Source organism: Apteryx mantelli, chromosome 27 (assembly GCF_036417845.1).
Source record: "Apteryx mantelli isolate bAptMan1 chromosome 27, bAptMan1.hap1, whole genome shotgun sequence".
In the NCBI taxonomy this organism is placed as follows: domain Eukaryota; kingdom Metazoa; phylum Chordata; class Aves; order Apterygiformes; family Apterygidae; genus Apteryx; species Apteryx mantelli.
Window position 1 is genome coordinate 7625926 of NC_090004.1, and position 20303 is coordinate 7646228.

Below are 20303 nucleotides of genomic sequence, written 5' to 3' on the forward strand. Positions count from 1 at the left end.
TGTCTGCTGCGGGGTGCCTAGAGGGGTGCGCTGCTGGCCGCTCTGGCTGCCGAGGAGGTGCTGGGTGCCCTCATGGCGCCGGTCGAGGGCAGCCCGAGTCGCTGGGCCTGGTCGTGGGCCCAGAGCGAGGGGGTATTGCCGGGCCTCGGAGGGTGGGTGGGCGCCTCGGGGTGGCTGCGAGTCCGCTGCGGGGTCTGCTGCGAGCTGGCGCCGGCGTGGACCTGCCCCCGCGCGTCTTGCGGGCATTTGCTAGTGGGAGTGTAAAAGCCTTCCCGCTGTCAGCCTGGTGAGTACGGATAACCACTCACACCTGAGTGCGTGACTGTCTCGTGAAGCTGCACAGCAGTAATTTGCTGTCTCTCCATGAAGGCAAACCAAAGAGGAGAAAAAAAAAAAGTACATGTTCTGAAGTATTTGCTATCAATCACAGTTCTGCGGGGGATACTGAACAGATGGACTAATCTAGTATGACAGTTCCCATATGAGCAACAAGTCCTAAGTAGTCCTACATATACATACATATGCTGAATAATAGTGTGGAAATGTTGCCGGTCATCATGGAGCTTTTGTTACAAGTCTTGTAATGCTGGTATCTTCCTTAAATATTCAGCTAGTGTCAGGCAATTATGAGAATCTCAGATTTCATTTTATTTTAAAAGATTTTTGTTGCTTCTGCTTGTAGAGAAGGTCTAGAAAATATAAACCCTGCAGGCTTAAAAAAATGCAGATAAAATGGACTCAGCATTTATTATTTATAGAGTGTTTTGACTTTGGACCTTGTGAATCAGCTGAGAATTGTTGGCTCAACAGAACTCAATGGTAGCAAGAGAAAAGTGGGATGTGTAAGGAAGCCATTCACTAAAATAGCAAAGCTTCTTAAAAGGCAAAGCATCAGTAACCCCTTTATTTAGGCTCTGGGTGGCTCCCCAAAATGTGCTGAAAAAACAGACAAGCTGGGTTAAATTGTGGGTAACAAAACCAAAACTACTGGGTTATGCTGCATGTCTAGGTAGTGCTCATGGAGCATCTCAGCAAGCAGAGCACTTAGAGGACCCTTGATTTTACTGCCCTCCACACTGTGTCCTCTGTGACCTAAACACCTGAAATCCTGCATCAGCCAGCTCTTTCCTCTCCCAAGGTGTACCCTCAGCCTTATCTCCCTCCTGTGGCTATGCAGGACAGAGGGTGTAGTGGTTGCTTCTGCAGTAAGGGTGCTACTTCAAGGGCCTCTCCCTGGCTGTTAATTAAAAATAATAATAAAATAAAGCCTGTTGAATTTATTATCTGGGAGCCCACTGCTTTGCCAGTGCTTGTTGAAACCAGCCCATGGGATCTTCCCTGATGGGGGGGGGGGGAGAGGTTGACCAAAAAAGGCACAAAAATGGGTGTACAGTGTTAGTCATAAAATGCACACCAAGTGTTTAATAACCAAACTAGCTGGTTTAATAACCAAACCAGCCAGTTCCCTACCACAGTGACTTTCCAGACAGCTTCTGAGTGATGTCCCATAATTATTATTGATTTCTGTGTCAACTGTTAGGTGCTGGGTAGACACCAATCATTAGCCCTGGCAAGCAAGCCTGTTATGCTTACCAGTGCAATTTTGGCTCACAAAATTTGTTAGTGGAAGTGCTGGCCCTGCTTACAGTGCTGAGAGGTAAACAGCATTCAAATTTGCAGCTGTTCATGGTGACATTTACATATGTTGTTATTCTTCAGGTGTTTTAAATACAACTAATGCTGTGTAGCTGGTGTAGGAAGGTATAGAGGGTGTAATTAAGTTAGGCAAGTCCCCTGTTTCAGGGTGCAGCAGAGGACCAGAGGAAGCAGCAGCAGCAGTTATCGTGGGCCGTGGGGCTTAAGGCGGCATGTTTTGCAATGGAAAATACATGCAGAGTTTGAGAGACGCGGTGTCACTATTTCCAAGTTTTAGGTGATTGGAGAGCTAATTATTAAACCTGTGCAATTCTGAAAGCGGGGGGGGGAAGGAGGAAGTTCTCATAAAAGGACTTGAGTAAATACACCCTTTCCCCTCGCAGTTCAGTACAGCCCGGAGAGGAGTTTTACTGCGCAGAGATGCCAGAAAGATGCGGGGTTCGGGGGGGAGAAAGGGGCTGAGTTCCACCTCCGAGGGCGGAGCGCTGGCAAAAAATGCTCATTTCTCGTGAAAAAAATACCCCAAAATACACGGGGTGAGGGCTTGGGGCGGCGCCGTCACGGCGGGGGCGGCCCTGTCAGGGCGGTGCCATCATGGCGGAGGCGGCGCTGTGGGGGCGGTGCTGTCAGAGCGGCGCTGTCATGGCGGGGGCGGTGCTGTGGGGGCGGAGCTTCGAGGGCGCCGCCCGCCGCGCGCGGGAAGCGGCCGCCGGCACCGCCCCTCACCTGTTGCGGCGCCGGCGCCGAAGGGGTGCGGGCGTGCGCGCCCCCGGCGCCAGGGGGCGGAGCGCTCTCGCGCGCGCGAGCCCGCGGCGCCGGGCAGCGTGGAGGGGCCTCTTCCTCCTCTGGCGGCTGCTGCCCGGGCGACGCGCGCGCGCGGGGGGAGGCGGCGCGTGCCGGCGGCGGCGCGCGCGGGCTCGGCGGCAGCGCAGCGCAGCGGGGGGATTGTTTGCGCCGCCGCTCGGCGGAGCGCAGCGCGGAGACCGCTCCCCGCCGCCGCCGCCGCGTCCCCCCCCCCCGCCCCCCCGCGCCCCGTTCCTCCTTCCCCCCCTCCCCGGCCCCCCACCCCGGAGCCAATATTCCCGAGATCAAGCGCTACGCGGCGGCGGCGGGGCCGGCGGCGGGGCCCGGGGCGGTCGTCGGGGCCGGGGGGGACCGCAGCGAGGCCGCCGCCGCCGCCATGGAAGCGCTGGGACCCGGTGAGAGCCGCGGGCGCGCCGGGCCGGGGGGAGGCGCGGGCGGGCGGCCGCGGCCTGGCGGCGCGCGGGCCCTGTCAGGCGGCGGCGGGGCCGGGCCGGGCCGGGCCGGGCGCGGCGGAGGAGGAGGAGGAGGCCGCGGCCCGCCGGGGGCTGCCCCCGTCCGCGCGGCTGGCGCGGCGCCGCGGCCTGGGCGCGGAGCGGGGCCGCGCTGCAGGCCTCGGCGCGGCCGGGCCCGGCGCTCCCGGCTCTTGCGTTGACGGGGAACTTGGCCGCGCCGCTGAACTTGGCGGGCGGCTCTGCGTGCGCCCGCGGCTCCCCCGCGGAACGGAGCGGAGCGGAGCGGGCTGCCGGCGGCAGAAGTTCCGTGTTTGGGGCCGTTTCGGGGCGCCTCGCCCGCGTGGGAGCGCGCAGGGAATTGCCTCGAGCGCGGCTCCCGGGCTCCCGGCAGGGAAGTGACTTTTAGTTGGAAGAGCGGCAGCACGGAGGCGTGAAAACACATGCGGGTTTTTAACTGCGCGCACTAACCTGTTCGCAGCGTGTCAGCGCTGTGAACTGTGCAACTGTCAAGTTTCAATTTTTGACATTAGGCTGTTGTTAAGAGTTTAAGGTTGATGCTTTCTGAAAAGGTTGGTGGGGTCCGTTTTTTTTTTTTTTTTAACCTGCCTGTGCTTAAATAATGGCATTATTTCGCGTGTGGCACTTTCCTATGGCTGCAAGATGTATTTCTCGACCAAAGTGGTCTAGTGGATCTTACCTCCCACGTTCATGATTAAACCATTAGTATAATCGAAGTATTGTTCGTTTTGGTGCAATAGGAAACGTTTATTGACATGAAGATGCAATTCCAGGCGAATTCCAGAAGAATATTTTAAGATCGTTAGTGGGAGCATTACTTTAAGCGTCTAGTATACTGATATATGGTGCAGTAGAAACCGTCTGACTTCAGCTTTAGAAATAGATCCTCTTTTAGTTTTGTAGAACTACTTCCTGTGTGAAGCAACTTGGTTGAGGGTTAATTGTACATGATCAACAGATGGTAGAAGAAATCAAGAGTAAGGGCACATTTAACCCTGCCTGGGCTGATTAGGCCACAATCATGATAAAATCAGTGTGACTTGTAGGGAAGCCTGGCTTTTCAAATGAGAAAACAGCTTTTAGCTTATTCTGCTCGAAGCTATTTCTTAAAAGATTTCAGGGAAGATGATGTAATTTTTATCTCCTTTTGACAAAACTGGCCTAGGTCAGTGTTGCCATGGCTGTTTACAAAATTTGTCAATACTGAAGAAGGAAAATGGGTAAATATAGGTTTCATTTAATCTCTTGCAGGAGGTCAGTGCCTGCACTACTTCAGACTAATTAGCACAGGATTAATGGATCATCTCTCTAGTAGCCAAATAAGCACAGCAAACTTTGATTGCCCTTGATGATTCATGCTTGTCTGGATAGCTGTAGTTTTTTAAAGTACTAACTGTACCCCACAACCGGTTTAACTACAGCATTACAAACTTCTCGTTGACTGGTTGCAATTATTCATATGGGTGCAGAGCCAATGGTGTGTGTTGTGCTAGATGTCTGTGGCGCAAGAGCCACAGTGCTTACTACAGCTTCAGAGAACTGATGTGTCAAAGGGGCTGCATCTGCTTACACGCCCTTAAAAATATTCTAGGGTTTGTAGCCTCAAATCTGTAATTTTAATTGATAATGCTAGTAGCCATTGGATGGCCTGCAGAACCAATGTAGAAAAAGCTCCCTGGATTTATAGTCTTGGGTTTAGTTTAGAATTGTCTTAAGTTTATTGCTGCACACTAAACTTTATCCAAACGTGAGCTTATTCCTCCTTCAGCTTATTCTTCCTTCAGCCTACTATTCTTTTTAGAAGAAAGCCTAAACTTTTTCTCATTCCTTTCTTTGTGTTAGAATTTGAAATTTGCTAAAATTGTGTTCCAGTTGAAAAGTATTTCACTGTTAACAGCAGTGATATGTTCATGATGTAAAGGAAATGACAAAATTGTTTTTGTCTATATGGAAATATGTTTTTAATTTAGTTTAGAATAAATGTACCCTTTCTTCCATTTCCAGATTATATCAATTTTCAGATAAAATTGGGGGTTTATTTCCTGAGTATACCAAGGGTGACTATCATTAACTTCTGAACTTTAAGTCTATAATGAAAAAGTGCAGCTATTGGCTATTCCTACTATGAGTGGTAGTAGGACCCTATATATACATATTTGTATTCTTGATACCATATTATATATATAAGAAAAAATATGTAAATTACTGTTTTCCATCTCAGGGTTCTGTCAGGTTCATAAACTACAGTCATAAATAAACATCACTAAAATTTTGAGAATGAAATTTAGCACTAACATATATATGCTTTAGGGAATACATTGTTGTTTTGTACCTGGAGGATTAGAGCTGTTGAAAGGCCATGAGACACTTGGAACACTTTCATTTGCAACCTCAGAAAGCTACATAAGATTTTTCTGCCCTGTCAGAAAGCCTTTTCAACTAAAGTACACCTGAAAGGATACTGCAGTGAATGATAAATTATATCTCATACATATTTATTTGACTTTCATAGGGCCTCCAGCAAGCCTTTTCCAGCCACCCCGTCGCCCTGGCCTGGGAACTGTTGGGAAACCCATCCGCCTCTTAGCCAATCATTTTCAGGTTCAGATCCCTAAGATTGATGTTTATCACTATGATGTAGATATCAAACCAGAAAAGCGCCCCCGAAGAGTGAACAGGTATGAATCGTTTAATAAAAAAATGTTTAGATTCCTCAGTTTAAGGCAACTGTACATCCTAGAAATTTTTCATCTGCTGAAGGACAATTTATATATGTTCTGTGCTTAAGAGTTGCCTAATCTTTCAGTGAGATATAATATTATCTTCCTCCTTATTTTTATTAAGATTTTTGCAATTGGACTACCATATAGAAGACATAAGAAATGTATTATAAGGAAGAATCTTGCCTTAAACTAAAGCTATTTTTATTCTCTAGTCTACAAGTGAATATCCCTGATAATTGTCCCACAATCTATTTATACAAAGATGTCTGTTAGTAACCGAGGGGAAGGAATTCAGCATGGAGACTGACACCAGCATTTTTAGGTGTCCGTATATGGATATTTTTTCAGTAGAGTCAGTTTAATCTATAGAACACCCCAGCTAACCCTAAGATAGATGCTTGTATTTGCTCCTATATTTGTACAGCTCTCCAGATTCCACTGTCTGCATTGACTGCATCTCTGCTGACAGTAATGGGAGCTTAGACACCTGCATATGTGTTGAAACGTAGGTGTCTTAATCTGGAGGTGACTTTTACTCTTGGTGTCTGCTAAAAACTTGGGTATAGTCTAGTGCGTTGTTGTTTCTGATACCCAGCTCCTTTAAGAAAATGTGAATGCGGAGTTTTAAATTGTGTAAGATCATTGCTGAATTTTCCTGTGCTCCAACCTAACTCAATAAATCCCTCTGTAGAGAGGTGGTGGATACTATGGTGAGACACTTCAAAATGCAGATATTTGGTGATCGGCAGCCTGGATACGATGGGAAAAGGAACATGTATACCGCCCACCCATTACCTATTGGCCGGGATAGAGTAAGTGTTGTTATGAGCAATTCTAAGTTTTTATGGAAAAAAATGTTACAATGTAGTTTGAAAAATGTTCTTTTATTGACATAAACTGAAAATACTGTTAAATGTATTAGTGTAGCTTTGGAAATTACAGGCAGTGTCAGTCAGGGTTCCCTAAGAAATTAGGTGCTCTACTGAAGCTTCTGTGAAGTTTGTCATCTTCCGGTTTCTAATTCCCAGCTCTTTTGTCAGTGAGCTTGTCTGTGATAGTGTGAACTAATACATTGTGGTCTTTCATCTGCAAGGAATTTTTTACACCCTGATGCAAACTTGCTTTTTCTCTGTTATAACATTTGTTCTGTTGCTAAATGATAAAGTAGTTGTAGTTGACAAATATGGTGTTCTCGTTTGGCTGCGCTGTTGAGATGTGTCCTCATGTTCCACAAGAACTTATGGCACAAGTGCTGTCAACAGCTAAATCAGCTGCATTAGCCTTTAATGTGCTGGACCATACTCCCCAGCATGTTCTGGCATGTTCTACCTGTGTTCTGACAGACTGAAATATGTATTAAAAGGTCCTGATACAAAATGTAAATAACCCCCATTTACTCTTCTCCCCAGGGATCTGGTTATTGCTGGTACAGTGCCATGAGGAGTACATAGGATGAGTTCACATTTACCCTTTGGGTTAATGGTGTGTGAGAATAATTTCAAGTACTGTGCTAAAAATCTGAATTTTGTGTTTCCCAATGATTTTTCCTTTTGACCGAAAGGAGTTTCTTGCCCTCATGTTAAGGACACAGAACATCATCTTGCTATTAACTGGCTGATGTAAAAAACTGACTCTCAGTTCTCCGGAGCTTTGATGTTACCGTACTAATTACTACTAAAAATTTACACGTAAAGGTACCTCAGTGCAGTTTCCTCAGATGAATAAATTACAAGCTTTCAAAATCCTAAGGAAACTAACTGATCGCAATATTCTAAGAGAATTATGCAAACTAATCATCATGAATGTAGATTCAAAGGATATCCAAGAGAAAAACATAATGTTGCTTAGTCTTGTGGTAGTCTTCCATCACAGAGGTTTGTGCTTAATTTTATTCTGCCTATGTAAGGTGGATATGGAGGTGACGCTTCCAGGAGAGGGGAAGGACCAGACGTTTAAAGTATCCATTCAGTGGGTGTCAGTAGTCAGCCTTCAGTTGCTGCTGGAAGCTCTGGCAGGGCATTTGAATGAAGTTCCTGAAGATTCTGTACAGGCACTTGATGTAATCACACGGCATCTTCCCTCCATGAGGTGGGTTATTTTGGTATCTTCTTTCTTGGTTTAGTCTTGTATCTGTCCTGCATTTTCATTAGTTATTACTTGCTGCTATTCTACTGCTTCTACTGTAGAAGGGATGAGGGATGCTGTTGTGTAATTCAATGCCTGCCTTACAAATTTGCAGTAGAGTAAGGAAATCTGATCTCAACTCGGGACTTGTATGTGCTGGTCATGTTTCTAACGGTAATTTACTATGGCCTTTCCAACTGCTCTGTCTGCAAAGTTTTTTGTATGCTCGCCATAAGTTAGCTCTAACAGTTCTAATGTACTGGAGAAATGTGTTTTAAGCACTATAGGAATGAGTGTAAAAACGTGTATTAGAAAGGAATGATCAGAGTATTAATTTTTTATTTGTTCAGGTACACTCCTGTGGGTCGCTCCTTCTTCTCTCCCCCTGAAGGTTATTACCACCCTCTGGGTGGTGGCAGGGAGGTCTGGTTTGGTTTCCACCAGTCTGTCAGGCCTGCTATGTGGAACATGATGCTCAACATTGACGGTACGTAGGAACTTCTGTCTCAGTTATGTAACAGAGTTCTTGCTGCTTCTAGATTAAATGTCTTCTTTTTTTTTTATCTTAGTGTCAGCAACTGCTTTCTATCGTGCCCAGCCTATCATTGAGTTCATGTGCGAGGTCTTGGACATTCAGAACATCAATGAACAAACCAAACCTCTTACAGACTCCCAACGTGTCAAGTTTACCAAAGAAATCAGAGGTAAAGACTTATTTTATAGCCCTGCAACAAAATGCTGGAAACCTGTCAATATTATACTGTAATGGAAATTCACAGGCTTTCTGGAAGCTGGCCTGTTCCTTTTTGTTCTCATGTTTCTTGAAGGTGACTCTTATGTCTGATTTTATTTAGGTGACTTTTGTCTTGGGTTTTCAGGTCTAAAAGTAGAGGTTACCCACTGTGGCCAGATGAAGAGAAAATACCGAGTTTGCAATGTTACTCGGCGACCAGCTAGTCATCAGACGTATGTTACAGCCCTTTTTTAAAGATTTTTAAGATTGTGAAATTAGAGATTTTTTGGTATATTATTTATGCAAGAACAGCTGATTCTAGAGGTGAAGCAGCCTCATGGCTTCAAGAGAATGCTTCATTTTAGTGAAGTAGAGGAATAGAGTGGGTTTAGACCAATGCTTTATTTCTTTCAGCACAGGAAAATTAAAGCTGTGTCCCGGCTTTTAAATATAGTTATCCCAGGCTATAATTTTTAAGTTGTCTATGATAAATTCAGTATATTGTCTATAAAATCTTTTCATAAAGAAGAGATCCAATAACTAAGGAAAGCAAATGTTTTAAACATTTCTACTCTGGAATAGATTTTCTACACTTTTTCCCCTAAAAAAAAAAAAAAAATCTTGAAAAGCTTAACCAGAACAAATGTCCTTTATAGTTTTCCTCTGCAGCTGGAAAATGGGCAAGCAATGGAGTGTACAGTAGCTCAGTATTTTAAGCAGAAGTACAGTCTGCAACTAAAATATCCGCACCTTCCCTGTCTTCAAGTAGGACAGGAACAGAAACACACATACTTACCACTTGAGGTAAGAATCTAACTTTGCTCTTGGGTTGTGATACGCCCGTTATTAAAGGGTATCCTGCCACCTCTAACTCTGTTGCTGTGTAGGTATGTAACATTGTGGCAGGCCAGAGATGTATCAAGAAGCTAACAGACAATCAGACATCTACTATGATAAAAGCAACTGCAAGATCTGCACCAGACCGACAGGAAGAAATCAGTAGACTAGTAAGTTATGGTTTGGATATATGGAAAATAGTTGAAACCTCTTCAGCCGTGTCTTTACAGAAAATCTAAGTTCTGTGTTTCTCCCCATCTAGACAGTCTGCGTTTGTCAGTTCATATAGCTCATTTGGAAGCATTGCAGCATATGCAATGATAAGCCAAAACAAGAATTGGAGAAGTTAAAAAATCTGACTTTGTTAAAATGGGAAGCCTATTTGTTATATAAATGGTAGAGCCACCTGAAACATTACTTTAGTTGCATAAGTACTTTCTTGTCACCAGGTGAAAAGTAACAGTATGGTTGGTGGACCTGATCCATATCTGAAGGAGTTTGGTATTGTTGTCCATAACGAAATGACAGAGTTAACGGGCAGAGTTTTACCAGCACCAATGCTGCAATATGGAGGCAGGGTGAGTTCTTGATGTCTTGTAAAGATATGATTTAAATCCGTTAAGTGCTCCATAAATCTTCTTATAAGGCTTGCATGTGTATGAGTGCTATTCTACTGTAGTCAATGTGAAGCAGCATTTTATTTTTAATTTGCCTTTGATTTTTACCTAGAACAAGACTGTGGCTACACCAAACCAAGGTGTTTGGGACATGAGAGGGAAACAGTTCTATGCTGGCATTGAGATTAAAGTTTGGGCTGTTGCCTGTTTTGCTCCTCAAAAACAATGCAGGGAAGACTTATTAAAGTAAGTATTTTCCTATTTATTCAAGATATCTATTTCAGGGTTTATTTTCCCCCATATTTCTGAAAAGTGTTGTGCAGTGTAGTGGTATAAATTTTAATGCATCCAACAGTAAAAAGAAGAAATGGTAATTCTGCAATGTTGTAAATATTTACAACTTGGTAGGAGACTATGACAAAGTTTATAACCTAATGGACAAGTTAGGAAAAGGATTAATTTCCTTACCCCTGAGGCTGTTTCCTGCTCTGGAGATTGTATTCTGCTTGTATTCTGCTGTTTTTGCAAATAACTGACAGTAGTCTCTCATTCTAAATCCTGAACTATTTGTTGTCTTAACCTTAACTGCCTCCCAGACAATGTACACCATGTTTTCCATGTCCTTCAAATTATTTTACAGAATCCCAAAGAACAAAGGCTATTTGAACCACTGAAATGGGCAGCAAAAATCATGGTTGTAATATTGTTCAGATAAGTTTGACGGATGAGTAGAAAATTATCAGAGCATCAATATTAGCTTGGAAACCTACCTCAGAATTTTCGACTCAAATGTACAGAAAGTGAAACACCAGCAGAAAGACCAGGTCCGGTCTCATTTGCCAAATCCATTTATATTTCATTTACAGGAGTTTTACTGACCAGCTGCGTAAGATCTCCAAGGATGCAGGGATGCCAATCCAGGGGCAGCCCTGTTTCTGCAAATATGCCCAGGGAGCAGACAGCGTGGAGCCCATGTTCAAACACTTGAAACTCACTTACGTTGGTCTGCAGCTGATCGTGGTGATTTTGCCTGGAAAGACACCTGTGTATGGTATGGACTGGAGACTCTGAAGTGTTAAGTAGTTGTGCAGCAAGTGGGCATCTCGTTATGCGCTTCATGAGACAGCAGGCACTATCTTCAGTTTAAAAGGGGTTTTAGGAGATTGGTGTACTTGTATGCAGCCAAAGAATGGGCTTTTTGTCACTGGAACTTTAAGGACACTAGTACACCATTTGAAAAAATAAGAAACAGCAGAGGGAACCACTGACTGTTCGGGTAATTGAACCACTATCTTATTCTTCTGTTATAGCTGAAGTAAAGCGGGTTGGTGACACTCTTCTAGGAATGGCCACTCAGTGTGTTCAGGTAAAGAATGTGGTGAAAACCTCACCGCAAACACTGTCCAACCTTTGTCTGAAGATAAATGCAAAGCTTGGAGGAATCAACAATGTGCTTGTACCTCATCAAAGGTGAGATTAAATCTAAATCCCTCCTTGAAGGCAAGCAAAATGATGTTATTTTGTTTTGTTAGCTAAAATTATACCCTTCAAAATAATAAGTGTGTTACCAACAGTACATGGACACATAGTCCCAGTCTAACATGGGCAGATAAAAATGCTTCCTCATTCATAATCTGCCTAGTAAGCCAGGTACTGAGGAACATTTCTAGTGTTAAAGCTCTCCAGCAGTGTGTGTGAAAACAAGCTGACAAAGGCTTATTTTCCATGTGTCTTTTTTATTATCCTTTCCATACTTGTGAGTTCAGTCTGTCTACCATCTCCTTAAGCATCCTGCTTTTTTTCCTCCAGTTGAAAGAAAAGAAGTGATATATGCTTGTAACTTTGTTTGCCTTTGGTTCTTTTCTTTTTGCTTTCTATTTTCTCTCTGGACTGTAAGAGCTTGAGGCAGAGACCTTGCTCCTTAAAGGTTCTGGCACAACTTCAGTTCTGTAGAATGGTTTGGATGTACCTTCCTTTGTAATTTTCTTCCTTCCTCACCTCTTCTCACCACTCCCCCCCCTTTTTTGTATTTATTATTACTTTTTAATAAACCTTAATCACATTAAACAGGCCCTCAGTGTTCCAGCAGCCAGTGATCTTTTTGGGAGCAGATGTCACTCACCCTCCTGCTGGGGATGGAAAGAAGCCTTCCATTGCTGCTGTAGTAGGCAGTATGGATGGCCATCCTAGCCGGTACTGTGCTACAGTGCGTGTGCAAACCTCCCGTCAGGAGACCTCCCAGGAATTACTGTACAGTCAGGAGGTGATACAGGACCTGACTAACATGGTGCGAGAACTATTGATCCAGTTCTACAAATCCACTCGTTTCAAGCCTACAAGGATCATTTACTACAGAGGGGGAGTATCAGAAGGGCAGATGAAACAGGTATTGTCTAATGATTTCTCTTTGCTTGTGAATGGGGGTCAGCCCTTCAGAATCTATATGTGGATTATGTTTCTTTAATGAGACAACTTGCAGTTTCATAGAGCTTTCCTGGGGAAACACAGGGTACAGTTACAGTATTTCTAATTGTTTTCTTTATGAAGTGGCATTTGTCCATGAAAAGAATGAGAATAGTATTGTATATACCAAATTCAGCACCTAATACTTAAATCTTCTACTTCTAGGTAGCTTGGCCAGAACTTATAGCAATCCGGAAGGCCTGTATTAGTTTGGAAGAAGATTATAGACCTGGAATAACTTACATTGTTGTGCAGAAAAGGCATCACACCAGATTGTTCTGCGCTGACAAAACTGAAAGGGCAAGTAGTGTTGGGTATATATAAACAAGAAGATAATGGCAATGGGAAGGTAGATGGTTTGGTTAGCTTGGGTAGAATCCATCTCACACACTGGAACAGAATTAATCTGTGCAAATAGTAGCAATTTTGTGCAGGGACAGGCTTTCTCTACAAGACCAAAGTAGTGTTGGCCAGTTCTGCCCCCCACTTTTTTTTCCTTGCTCTAAATCCAGCAGTCAGATGGAGCTGTCTGTTCCTAGCCCCTCTTGGGGTGAGCATACAATATATTCCTCTCTTTCTGGATCTGGATCTTTAGCCTGGGGTTTTTATAGCTTGGGATTCCTGACACGCTCTAGTCATTCAGTTTGTTGCCTCTTTTGTCTCTATATGCATCTGAGAGATTTGCCTGTGTCACAAATCCATAAGACAATTAAGGAATCTTTTTTTAAGAAAGTTCTTGATCTCAGGTTTGCCTGAAAATATAGATCTCTGAGGAGTGCAAACAAGGGTGTGAAATAAATTCATTTTAGACCACTTGCGTTTTCTGTTCCTGAATTACTAGTATAGGCTTTATCCCACTCTGCAATTTTAATGGTGCTGGCAAGAATTTTATCTCCCCTCTGATTATGCACCAGCTGGATTTGCCAAAGTTTCTAAAAACAAACTCTTGGAGAACATTTTCATTCCTCCTATGTAAAGGACCTTAATATTTTTCCACCTTTTTGAGCAGTAAATCCTCCAATAGATTAAAGTAAAAGCCTACCTTAGGAGGTATTTTGGGGTCACTTCCTCCCTCCAAAAAAATGTGAACTAATTATAAACTTATCTCAAATAGGTGGGTAAAAGTGGCAATGTACCAGCGGGCACTACTGTGGACAGCACGATAACACATCCTTCTGAATTTGACTTTTACCTCTGTAGTCACGCGGGAATTCAGGTAATGTTTCAGCTCTGCTGCACTCAGACTTGGGAGTGAATCCTTACAGTTGTCCTTATGAGTAATGCTGCTTCTATTTATAGTTTGGCAGACTAAAAATTGCATCAGTTTTGTGCCAGTTTGGCACTGTACTCTTCAATACACTGATAGAAGACTTAACCTTTAGATACTACTGCTCTGTTTTTGTTGATGCCATCCAGCTGAACACTCATCTGTTCTCCGCAGGGAACCAGCCGGCCCTCCCACTATCAGGTTTTGTGGGATGACAACTGTTTTACTGCAGATGAACTACAGCTGTTGACGTATCAGCTGTGTCACACGTATGTCCGGTGTACGCGATCAGTCTCTATTCCAGCTCCTGCATACTATGCTAGGCTGGTAGCATTTAGGGCCAGATACCATCTTGTGGACAAGGATCATGACAGGTGAGGAACTGTAACTTGCTGTTGTCTTGGTAGCTAGATAACAGACTTCAGTTAAATGCTGCTTGGCCCAGTCGTTCATGGCTCTCTGTACATGTCTTCCTTTTTGCAGTGCTGAAGGCAGCCATGTGTCAGGACAGAGCAATGGCCGTGATCCTCAGGCTCTGGCTAAGGCAGTACAGATCCACCATGATACTCAACATACGATGTATTTTGCTTGAGAGCATCTGGGAAGATGAGGCAAAACCAACAACCTGTGCGGTCCTGAAATGTTTTGAATGCCTACTGCTATAGTTAGGGCCCAGTTTATTTCAGACTGCCCACTACCAGCAGCTCTGAACAGTCGCACTGAATCTGTACTTCACAGCAATGTCTGATGCACCAACACAATTGAGCCATTTGTTTCATTATTTTATGTAACAGAAATTCATAGACTGTCTTTTCTGATGCATTGGACTGAATTTTTACCTCAAAGCGCAAAAGGCCGATCATCCTGAAATTTTTAAAGGACTTGGCACGAAAGGTTTCTATTGAATATTTTGCTAGCTATGGTTTTTAAGTTATCTTCTCATCCCATTAGTTTATCATGATGACTGATTCCCTGTCTTCATGCACTGCTTAGTGAGTATGCATATTATGGCAAAATGTTTTACTCCAGTTAAATGTAATTGTTCTATTGTGTGGGGCCATAGATTTTTTAATGGAGATTTTAGACTTCACTACTGTAAATGCCTTTTAACAAACATAACTTTCACAGGTATTGCAGTTTTTTGTCGGTTTTACTAATTATCTTTTTAATCTCTGCAGACTTCGGCTGCAAAGCAATTGCACTATACTGCGAGTTCAACTAGGTGGTTCTTGTTCTGTGAATGTGTAACATAACCAGATAGTGATGCCTGTCAGTAAGTTTTAATTATAATGGTTACAAATAATACTGCCATGGTATCGTAACAAGTACTGAACCATCATTTCCCCCTCTAAAAATGATTTAAAAAAACAAAAAAAATTAGCTTTTAGATATTTTGCAAACTTTTACAAAAAGTGCCCACTTTATGCTGCTGTGTGGTTTGATAAATCAAAGTGATTTTAAAACTTTTTTCTCATAGAAGGTTTAACTTTGGCAATAAATATTTGTTTTTTAAGCCCCCCCAACAGTGTAATTTTCTAGCTGAGGATTGTGCATGAGTTTAACCAACATTCTCGTGTCGTTTTCTGAACACACAATTTGGCAGTTTCTGAAACTGATTAGAAAAGACGCACTTCCATGCTTTTTTTAAGAATTATTTTTAACTGTTTTATATTCACTGTTGGTGTCCTGTCTACAACTTTTTTTATAAGCTTGGAAACTGGGTGTTATATGTAGGAAAGGCTTGCCAATCTGTACAGTCTAAATGTATTGTGTGACAGGCAACCTAAAGACTTGTACCAGCATTTTAAACTTTTTTCCCTGGGAATCTAGGTTGCACACACAACTGCATTCAACAGCATGTTTAACCAGTGTAAGTCTAATATACTGATTCTGTCCCAGCCTAGAAATTAGTGTTTTTTGTTTTTTGTTTTTTAAATCCGCTTGGCTTTTTTCAGCTGCAATGTGTAATGAAGAAGAGGGGCTTGGTTTCACTGAATACTTTTGGAATCCACAAACATAGTACATTACAACTAGATTCCTTTTAGTGTTAACACGAGTTAGCACAGATTAAAAGCTTATTCCTAAACTGAATATAGCTAACACCATTACTTTGATAACAAAAGTTTGAGAAGTCCAACAATTGCACTGTGGTCTCTGATACTAGTGTGGGGTTTGCTGCTAAGTTGTCTGCTGTTCCAAAGCTTAGGAACCAGCCCCCTCAAAATTTCAGCAATATGAAATGCTGTTTCCTTCAGTCTTTAAGCTTGTAAATAAATTAAAGTTTACATTTCTAAATGCTGTTTTTTCAGTTGTACCAGAGTACACTGAACTTAGTCTTCAAACAGTTTTATAACCTTCTTTCAAGTAGTATGTCTCATTAAATTAAGTTTAAACTTTTTTTCTTTTCTGTTGAAAATGGGACTGAAGCAAGCTTTGCTCCTGGCACGTATTGTGGACAGGTTTAGATTGGAAAAAAAAAATCTTTTTAGTTTTTTAATTTTTTTTAAAGAATACCTCACTTGTGTAATAAAATCAGGACATGTGGGTGGGAGACTGACCGCTGCTTCAGCTAGATGGCTGCTTTTCTCAGTACTCATTCAGGGAGAATACAAAAAAAAAACCCCTTTTTAGAATGAACTCTGACTGACCCAACATATATGGAGAACTTTGGCACCTTTAAGAGAAATTGAGCACCCTTTTTAGATTATAGGATCAAAGATCATTGTTTGGGTTTGTGCACTAGGCAAGAATGTAACTGGTTTAATCAAGGGTGCATAAGAAATAGTTAATTTTATCACCAGTTAGTTGTCCAGTGCCAAGCACTCCTAGTTCAGATTGAGTGAAGTGAGAGCCTCTCCTTTGTTTGCCTGTGATTGGACTGAATATTTAACCTCAGACTATCCAGATTGTTAGACCTCAGCTAGCCCCGGGAAGCATGGCGAGAAATTTAACTCAATCTTGTATTAGAACATCGTTGTAATGAAATACTGGTAAGGGTGCAGTGCTGTCACTTTGAGAGGAGAAGAGCATTTAAGTTTAGGACTGTTGCTTGGTGGTAACTAAGATCAAAGTTTCAGCAATACTGTTGTACGCAGGTCTGAAAGCTGAGTCTAGAGGTTGAGCTTGACGATCTGAATTAACCCCTTGGGACTGACTGAATCGTTATGCATGTGTCAATCAATGGGAAGATGTGCATTCTGTAGATGTAGTTCTTAGGGTGTTTTGTTTTTTTTATAAATAAAGCCTGTTGGCCACTGTTTAGCTATGTGGTGTGAAAGATTTTAAATGTAGCAAAGTTTAAAGAGTTGGGGAGGGCGTGGTTGACATTTCAAAAACAACAAAAAATAGCAGAAACCCCATTTTCCATCCGGTTCTGCTTGCTTTGTGAACAGCTGAATTCTGAACAAGCTCTGGAAATCACTAGTTAGCCTGTCTCAAACGTGCGGACAGCCTGGCTTATTTATTCTTATTGTAAGTACCACAATTTAGTGTAATGCCTATAGCAGCATCCAAAGGGCGTAAAAGGTTGTGATATACAGGCAAACATGCTTCATGCAGTACGTTATCTTGTTCCAGACACAAGTGTCAGAGCTTACTTACCTATATCAAAAGCTTTGCTCTTCACATGGGTAAAGGCAGCTTTTGTTCAGATAGTGTTTAACAAAATCCACCCCCCCAAACTACCTTTGTGGATGTGCTGTAGGATTTTTCTTGCTCAATAGCAAGGGAGTAACTCTGCTTTCATTTTAAGAAAGCAGAGTTTGGAGGGCATTGTATCAATACTGTTTCAACTACAAGGTTTTTTCCTTGTGAATTTGAGGAAAGATCTTGTAATATCACTTACAGATTTTCTTATACCTTGCTATTGACATTTTCATATTTCTATGTCTAGAGGCTGAAACTTCAATGTAAAATGTTTGCATTTGTTCATTTTGACTTATGATGTAATTTTTGTTTCTATATTGTTAGACTTGTAATGTTTAAAATTGTATTTTATTAAATTTGGACTGGATGTATGTCTATAGCAATACGAGGTACTCTTTCTAAACTGTTATGGGTGGGTTAGCAGCCCCATGTTGCGATAAGATGCTGGTCGTGTACAATTTGCAATGTATTTTTTTTTAGCCTGCAGGGATATTTTGTGTTCATGTGTCCAAAAATAATAATAAAAAATTGGCATTCTTGTGCCAAATGTTCTGTTTTTCCTTGTTGATGTCTAATAAATGCAATGTACAGAGTGAGCAACTGATACTGTTGCCTGTAAACAAATGTCTTTCTTAAATTATTTAACTTTTAATTAAAACTTGTACACAATGTGTAACCTGTGGAACTCATTGCCACAAGATATTTATTTCCGATATGCTAGGATTTAGAAAGCAATAGAAATATACCTGGATAACATCTTCAGTGATACTCAGAGAAGGACTTAACTACCTGTTTTCAGAGCCTGTACTAACCACATAGATGTTCAGAATGGGCTTTTTTTTTTTTTTTAATGTTCCCAGAAATTATATAGCAATGTCTTGAGAAAATATGGTATCAATAGACTGTATCTACCTGGAGTAGTGATATATTAGAGAGCCAGAAATTAATAAATGAACACGCTATTTGTTTATTCATCCTCTGAATTTCAGGTAAGGGTTTGTTTTCTCTTTGTACTATCACTAAAAATATAGGGTAAGGATGAAAAAAGCTTTTGGATGAGGACAAAACATGCAAGCTATAAATGAGCTCAGGACACATGATTGCTTAAAATAACCTGCATCTTTAGCAAACCAGTACTTCTGCATTTTAATATTTTTTGCAGTAGGAATCCTGTGGGTTTGGGAATTAAGATTATTCAGCTTCAGGCAAGCTTAAGTAGTTCAGAAGCAAAAGATAACTTTGATGCCAGTGCCTTTGCAAAATGATTCAAAGGGAAAGATCACTTGGATCAAACTGAAGAACCCTGGGACTGCTGATGTTTTGGAGCTCCAAAAAACTTTAAAGTAAATAATGTGCCTTAACCTGGAAGGAAATACATCAGGGAATTGTCCAACAGACTAGAGAATGGATAATTAAAAGGCTGAGGGGCATTTGGTAGGAGAGGCTGCATGCTCAACAGGGTCAAGGGCTCCTGAGGGGCAGCTCCTGTGTTTAGAGAGGCATTACTGAAAGCAGTAATGGAGGAAGGGGACGGAGAAGAGAAGGGTGAGGAACTTCTTCCAGGGTTTGTCAGGTATTTAAAGAAACTTGACTGACAACTGACTTAACTGGTCAGCAAGATATCTTACACTATAAATCAAAACATCATTAGTTATCTGGATGTATGTTCTGCTTCAGGACAGCAATTCTGCTCTCATATTCTATAAATCTCATAGTGTGAACTGCATACGAGCTCCACGTTGTGTTCTGCTCCACCACAGGATCTGTGGATTCCACTGTTTGGTGAAAATAAGTCTCAAATGCATAGTTAAAAATGGGTCCTTCTGGCCCAGGCTTTTCCATCTCCTGTTTTGCTTGGTTTTAGGTGCAACAATACCACGAGAGGGGGCTCCAAACACGGTGCTCGCTGGGCTGTGACCCAGCAGTGAGACAGCCAGGCACCCAACCCTGGTTATTTGCCGGTAAGGCTCAGAACAGAGAACCCTTAAAGTAATTAAAAACTGAACACATTCCCTGCTGTTTTCTTCCCAGTCTGGCAAGAAAAAAAAACAAGTCTCAAAGAAACAAAACCAAAAAAGCTCAGCTGCAAAAGGCATCTCATCATAAACCCACAAGGAAACTATGACTATCTCGGCTCCTGTGAGCTGACAGCACTGTGGGACATCAGTTATTAAAGCATTAATTTTTTTAATAGGTGGCTCTATAACTAAAGACCGCCTGAGGAAAGCTCTTTGAGGCATCCTGCTTCCAGTCTGGCTGCTGTTGTCCCCTCCTGGGGACAGTGCGAAGCTCCTCCATGTCCCTGTGGACTCAAGGTTTCGCTGGCGCCCACCTGCCCTATTTTCCGCCTTACATGTTGCGCTCTGTGAGTGCTTGATTCCCGACGCGTAACGTGTTTTTAGGAAGGGGAGAGAGGGGGAAAAGGAGGTGGGAAGCCTTGGGCCTTTCTCCTGCTCAAGCTAAAGAGCAGTTGGTGAACGCAGTATGTTTTGTGTTGTTCCGATAAGCGGTAATGAGGTAGGAGCTTAAAAACCTCGTGCTGCCATATAGTCCTTTGCCCCCGTGTCTGACCCTGGCTGCAGGCAAGGCCCACGTTGCCAATGTCATGAGAGACAGAAAAAGAATTTAGGAAACGCATTCTATTGTTGTCTTTGAATTGTCTGTTTAAAGCTGCTGCGGGAACCTTAAGATTTGGGAAAGAGGCAGGTCGAAACATGGCCAAAACGGTGATTCAGGTTGGTGGCATCTCTCCACCTCAGCGTTTAGGCCCGGGGGTGGGCTCCCTGTCACGCGTCCGCGCCGCTCACGCAGGCGCACGCCGGCCCCCTCCGCCCCCGGGGTCCCCTGGGCGTCCGCCGCCCGCGGCCGCCTTCCCGCCTCGCGGCGGGCCCAAGATGGCGGCGCCGTGCCGTGCCGTGCCGTGCTGTGGCGGGCGGGAGGGAGGGCGCCGTGCTGCGCCGCGCC

At 42.9% G+C, this 20303-nt stretch overlaps 1 protein-coding gene across 3 annotated transcripts; it reads left to right on the top strand.

The window, feature by feature from the left end:
• The first annotated feature begins 266 nt into the window (after window positions 1–266).
• On the top strand, window positions 267–17941 carry AGO4 (argonaute RISC component 4). Of its 3 annotated transcripts, none has more exons than XM_067311622.1 (18): window positions 267–286; window positions 5443–5608; window positions 6345–6465; window positions 7560–7741; window positions 8128–8264; window positions 8347–8481; window positions 8656–8743; window positions 9167–9314; window positions 9398–9517; window positions 9797–9925; window positions 10077–10210; window positions 10831–11015; window positions 11275–11434; window positions 12035–12350; window positions 12593–12727; window positions 13542–13643; window positions 13869–14068; window positions 14178–17941. In XM_067311622.1, exons 3-18 carry the CDS (start codon window positions 6361–6363, stop codon window positions 14284–14286), a joined length of 2385 nt encoding a protein of 794 aa, XP_067167723.1. In that variant the 5' UTR covers window positions 267–286; window positions 5443–5608; window positions 6345–6360; the 3' UTR covers window positions 14287–17941. The 3 variants fall into 3 exon arrangements, with proteins under 3 accessions (XP_067167723.1, XP_067167721.1, XP_067167722.1); XM_067311620.1 differs by lacking the exon at window positions 267–286 and adding an exon at window positions 2824–2855; XM_067311621.1 differs by lacking the exons at window positions 267–286; window positions 5443–5608; window positions 6345–6465 and adding an exon at window positions 6679–7135.
• The last annotated feature ends 2362 nt before the right edge of the window (window positions 17942–20303 follow it).